The sequence below is a fragment of the Otolemur garnettii genome, unplaced genomic scaffold (genome assembly GCF_000181295.1).
Source record: "Otolemur garnettii isolate 467f Iridium unplaced genomic scaffold, OtoGar3 scaffold00180, whole genome shotgun sequence".
NCBI classification, from domain to species: Eukaryota; Metazoa; Chordata; class Mammalia; order Primates; family Galagidae; genus Otolemur; species Otolemur garnettii.
In genome coordinates this window covers 414100-419404 of record NW_003852575.1, presented here as the reverse complement: position 1 = coordinate 419404, position 5305 = coordinate 414100, and the positions used below count along the sequence as shown (strand labels likewise).

The following is a 5305-nucleotide window of genomic DNA, read 5'->3' as shown; positions in this document are numbered from 1 at the left end:
AAATAAATAAATAAATAAATCAACTTCATATTGCTCCATACAGAGTAGCAAAAATATTCGAACGTCGTTATCACAAATCAGTAAGATTTTGTAATACGTCTTTAGATAAAAAAGGGAAAAAAAAAAAAAGCACAGGAACCTTCCCCACCTTCCAAAGGTTCTACTCCTAAGGAACAAGTGGTCGGGAGAACCGGCCCCGGCACAAGAGAAGAGACCAATGAGAGCCCAGGTTACAAGGCCGGCTGCGGGGGCAGGAGGCGCTGGGAGAGCCCAGCTGACTGGCCGGCCGGCGCTGACCACCCGCCCGTGGGCGGCCGCACCTGGACGCCGAGCCCAGCCGCAGGTCCTCCGCGCGACCCGACCCGCCCCGCGGCGGCCCCCACCCCCGGCCCCGCGTCGCCCCGCTTAGACTGTTTCCGGCCAAAACAAACCTAATAATCTCAAAACCAGAACCACACCTCCCGGGGATCAGGGCCGCTATCCCCTCAGCCGCCCCCGGCGCGCCGCACACGCTCCGGCCGCCGGGCAGGATCCGCGCGCGGGGCCCGGGGCCGGGGGCGGGGGCGCGGGGGACGCGGGCAAGGAATGCGTCCAATGCTCACCAATTCCTCGTAGCTCCTGTTGTGCTCGTTGCCCTCCCAGTCCAGCCTCTTCGGCAACAGCTGGAAAGACATGATACGCACACTAGAGACCGCCGCTCCGGCGCGGGGGGTGGGGGGCGCGGGCGAGCATCCCTCCGGGCAAGGTCGGGCGGGGGACGCGAGGGACGCGGGGGGCGCGCGGGGACGGGCGGGCACAGACCTGGTACTGCTCCAGCTCCTGCACCAGCACCTGCAGCCGAGAGACGCGCGGTCAGGGGTGGGGTCCGGCTCGGGGAGCGCCCGCTCCGTCCCCGCCCTCCGCCTGAGACCCCCGGAGGCAGGGGGGAAACCGAGGCCGCCACCCGCGGGCCCACACTCACCTGGGCCGCTCTCCGACACGGGCCCGCCGATAGGTACCGGGCGATGAGGAAGTACAGCTCTGCGGGAAGACCAGGGGAACCGAGTCAAGACCGGGTGCGGAGGGGACGGGCCGGGGACCCGGGGGGCGCCGGGGCAGGGGTGGCGCGGCCGCGCATCTTACCCGATTCGATGAGGGGCACCGGACGTCGGGCGGACGAGGGCTCCGCCATAGCCGGGCACGGGGCGGGAGGGGCGAGCGGACAAGCGAAGTGTGTAGGCCGCGCCGAAGCCTGACCGGGCCGGCGTCCCCTCTCCTCAGGCGCGCGCCGCCGCCGCCATGCCGTGCGCGCCGCCAGGGCCCTGCGCCTCCGCGGGGGAGGAAGTAGTCCCTCCCCGGGAGCGGAAAAGTAGTTCCTCTGCAGGGAGCGGCGCAGGCACCGACGGTCGCTCCCTCCCCGGGAAAGCGAGCTTCTCCTCACCTCTTCTCTGTCTCTGCGGTCGCAGGAAGGAGAATGTGGCGGCTAGGCAAGGGCCTGGGCCCTGGGTTGCAGCGGCAAGTGGGGGAAGGGAGCGCGCGTGGCCCGGGATCCCTGCGCGTGGTGAGGCGGTCCCGGCCTTTGTGAGGCGGCACCGCGGCGGCCGGGGGCGGAGGTCGGGCCAGCAGCGGCGCCGGGGCCGGACGAGGGGGTGGTCACTCGGCCCCTGAGGCGGAACCACTGGGCCAAACGACACGGGGCGAATCCTGGCAGTGAGTTCGTCCACTCCCAGGTCGTTGGGAAGGGGCACTTCATGGAGCGTCGTCTGGGGCCAGCATGTTTTGCTTCCCACGAAAGATCACTTCGAGGACGCGGAGACCTCAAAATTGAGAATCTGCCGGTCGGGGAGGGGGCGCCAGGTCCAGCACTGACCCTTTGTGGTTTGGAGGAGGTCGTACACTTTGATTGAGACTCAGCGTCGCTGAAGAATGAAGAACCCAGCAGTCTCTTCGTAGAGAGAAAGCGTTAAATAAAATGCAGCTGAGGGTGTGTCCGAGGATGGGTGGGCAAGGGGATTGCGGGGAGAGGGCAGTGCGGGCAGGCGCAGAACCCTCCACGAAAGAGAAGACAGTGACAGCATTTCAAGTTGGCGGGGTGAACACGGGCATCAAGTCCCTTAATTGCCAGGTAGGCTTCTGCCCTACGAGGATTCGCTACCTCAGCGCACCCAGTGTGCCCTGGTCTGAGCCCTAAAAGTTCTAAAGTGAACAAAACCAATGCTGGGCAGCGTCTGGGCTCAAGGAGTAGGACGCCGGCCCCATATACCGGAGGTGGTGGGGCCAAAGAAAAACAAAACAAAACCAATGCCCTTGCCCGCGCGGGGTGCCTGTTGACTACTATTAATAGTAACCTCCGCAGTATACAAACGTTAAATGTATCAGACTGGGGCGAGACTCGCTGCCAGGACTTTGTCCGGGATCCACTACCTAATAGATATGTGTGACCTTGATATTTGTGCCCACGCCTGGGCAGCATAGTAACACCCTTTATCTACAAAAAAAAAAAAAAGAATTGTGCCAGGTGAGGTGGCAGTCACCTACAGTCCGAGCTACTAGGCAGGATGAGGCGGAAAGGTCACTTAAGCTCAGGAGTTCAAGGTTGCAGTGAGCTATGATGAGGTGAGTAAGATCCTCCCTCAAAAAAAAATTGTGCCTACATCATAGTTTGGTAAGGATTTTAATGAGTTAGTATATGTTCTAGTGTATAGTAAGCACCATATATGAGCTGGGTTATTTATATCAAACAGCAAAAGCTCACGGTGTGTATGTATGTGGTGTGTCTATGAGATTACTAAACATGTTTGGGCTACTAAGTCTGTTTTTCCTTAGCAGACACTATCAAACGATAGTGATAAAAAGATGAAGGAATAGCCACAGCTTTGCCCTCAAAGACTTAAGTGTGTCCTAGAGGAAACAGGCGCAAGCAAATAATACCAAAATGTAGGGGTGAAAAGGATTGGAGATGAACTTGCCTGTCGGAGGTGGAAATGTTAGGTAAATTTGGGTTATCCAGATTACAGAGTGTGGGAGGGGATTCCAAGCATATAAACAATAAAGGGCCAGGATGTGAATATGTTTCCAAATTTAAGGAACTCTGGTACAATTACTTGGAATGATTTTGGAGACAGTGGAACCATTAAGTCAGAGGTTGAAATTGTGAGCATGAAGGATCCTAAGCCAGAAAGGATTCGAAGGATTCGTTCTCTAAGTTAGGATGGGTTTCAGAAGGTTAAGCACAAAAGGCGGAAAACCACTCAGTAGACCCCTGAAAAGGAAAAAAAATGAAGATGCCTTAGGGCAGTGATTATGCAAATGAAGAGGAAGAGACGTTAAATCAGAAAGTTGAAGTTGAGGCAGGGCACCGTGGCTCACTTTAATCCAAGCACTCTGGGAGGTTGAGGGAGGAAAATTCCTCAAGCTCAGGAGTTAAAGACCAGCCAGAGCAAAAGCCGGGGTCTGGCTCTACTAAATAGAGAAATTAGCCAGATGAAGTAACTCATGCCTATAATCCTAGCACTTTTTTTTTTTTTTTTTGAGACTGAGTCTCACTTTGTCACTCTCAGTAGAGTGCCTTGGGGCATCATAGCTCACAGCAACCTCAAACTCCTAGGCTTAAGTGATACTCTTGCCTCAGCCTCCCCAGTAGCTGGGACTACAGGTGCCCACCACAGTGTCCGACTATTTTTAGAAACAGTCTCACTCTGGCTCAGGCTGGTCTGGAACCTGTGAGCTGGGGCAGTACCCCCATCTCGGCCCCCCAAGTGCTGAGATTACAGGTGTGAGCCACCAAGCCTGGCCCTAATCCCAGCACTCTCAGGAGGCCCAGGCACATGATCACTTGAGCGCAGGAGTTCCAAACCAGCCTGAGCCAGTAGACCCCCTCTCTACTGAAAATGGGAAAAAAAAATTAGCCAGGCGTTATAGAGCCTGTAGTCCCAGCTGCTTGAGAGGCTTAAGCAGGAGGAACCCTTGAGCTCAGGAGTTTGAGGTTGCTGTGAGCTTGGCTGACACCATGGCACTCTAGCCTGGGGCAATAGAGTGAGGTCTGTCTCAAAAAAAAAAAACAGGATGGGAGGATTTAAACTTTGGAAAATTGGCCAAGGAGTTGTGTATTTAATTTTGTAACAATATCATAAAAGATAGCTCCCAAAAGTGTTTATATCCCAAACACTGGCATTATCTGAAATTAGAATTCTGGTATTGATAGCATGGTAACCATTATGAGAGACCACAAGTGAATACATGAATTTTCCTTCTCAAGAGCCCTGATAGGCTTGGCGCCTATGGCTCAAGTGGCTAAGGCGCCAGCCACATACACCTGACCTGGAGGATTCGAATCCAGCCCAGGCCCGCCAAACAACAATGACAGCTGCAACCAAAAAATAGCCAGGCATTGTGGCGAGTGCCTGTAAACCCAGCTACTGGGGAGGCGGAGGCAGGAGAATAACTTGAGCCCAGAAGTTGGAGGTTGCCCCCAACTATCCTATCCACCGTGAACTGTAATGCCACCGCACTCTACCCAGGGTGACAGCTTGAGGCTCTGTCTCAAAAAAAAAAAAGAGCTCTGATAATCTTACAACTTACTCTGACATCCATGATAGATTCTCTTTCTGTACTTTTAATAGAGACAAAGAATTTTAATAAGAGGCAGATAATCTTGCCCATTCAACTCCCAAATGACAGAGACCAGGTGTGACTCTCTCATATGCCTGCCAAAGACAGGAAGGGAATATATTGTCCACCAGCAATTTAATAGTTGGTACCTGCCAACAGTGGTTTCCAAGGGTGGATTGCTTGAACTCAGGAATTGGAGACTTACCTGAGGAAGAGCAAGACCTCAAGAAAGAAAAAAGGAAAAATTAGCTTTGAGTGGTAGTGTTTACCTGTAGTCTTCCTGGCTACAGGGGAGGCTGAGGGAGGAGGATTGCTTTTCTTTTCTTTTTTTTTTTTTTTTTGAGACAGAGTCTCACTTGGCACCTTGGTAGAGTGCCATGGTGTTTTAGCTCACGGCAATCTCAAACTCTTAGGTTCAAGTGATCCTCTTGCGTCAGCCTCCCAAGCAGCTAGGACTACAGTTGCCAGCCATAGCACCCAGCTATTTTTTAGAGACAGGGTCTTGCTCTGGTTCAGGCTGGTCACAGTCCACCCGCCTTGGCCTCCCAAGTGCTGGGATTATAGGTGTGAGCCACTGTGCCCAGCATAGGAGGATTTCTTGAGGCCAGAGTTTGAGGTTGCCGTGAGCTATGATGATGCCACTGCATTCCAGCCAAGCAACAGAGAGAGACCTTGTCTCAAAAAAAAAAAAAAAAAAAAAGTCGGGCAGCACCTG

The 5305-nt window shown here is 54.2% G+C and overlaps 1 protein-coding gene across 1 annotated transcript in view; it reads right to left on the bottom strand.

Annotated features, from left to right (window-relative positions):
• BRWD1 (bromodomain and WD repeat domain containing 1) overlaps window positions 1-1433 on the bottom strand; it is a 129163-nt gene extending 127730 nt beyond the window's left edge. The window contains exons 1-4 of the mRNA XM_023519584.1: window positions 1123-1433; window positions 962-1020; window positions 802-831; window positions 603-662 (exon numbers count right to left, since the gene is read on the bottom strand). Coding sequence (XP_023375352.1) covers window positions 603-662; window positions 802-831; window positions 962-1020; window positions 1123-1171 — 198 coding nt within the window. The 5' untranslated portion in view covers window positions 1172-1433. The remainder of the gene's footprint in view (window positions 1-602; window positions 663-801; window positions 832-961; window positions 1021-1122) is intronic.
• Between the last annotated feature and the right edge of the window lie 3872 nt (window positions 1434-5305).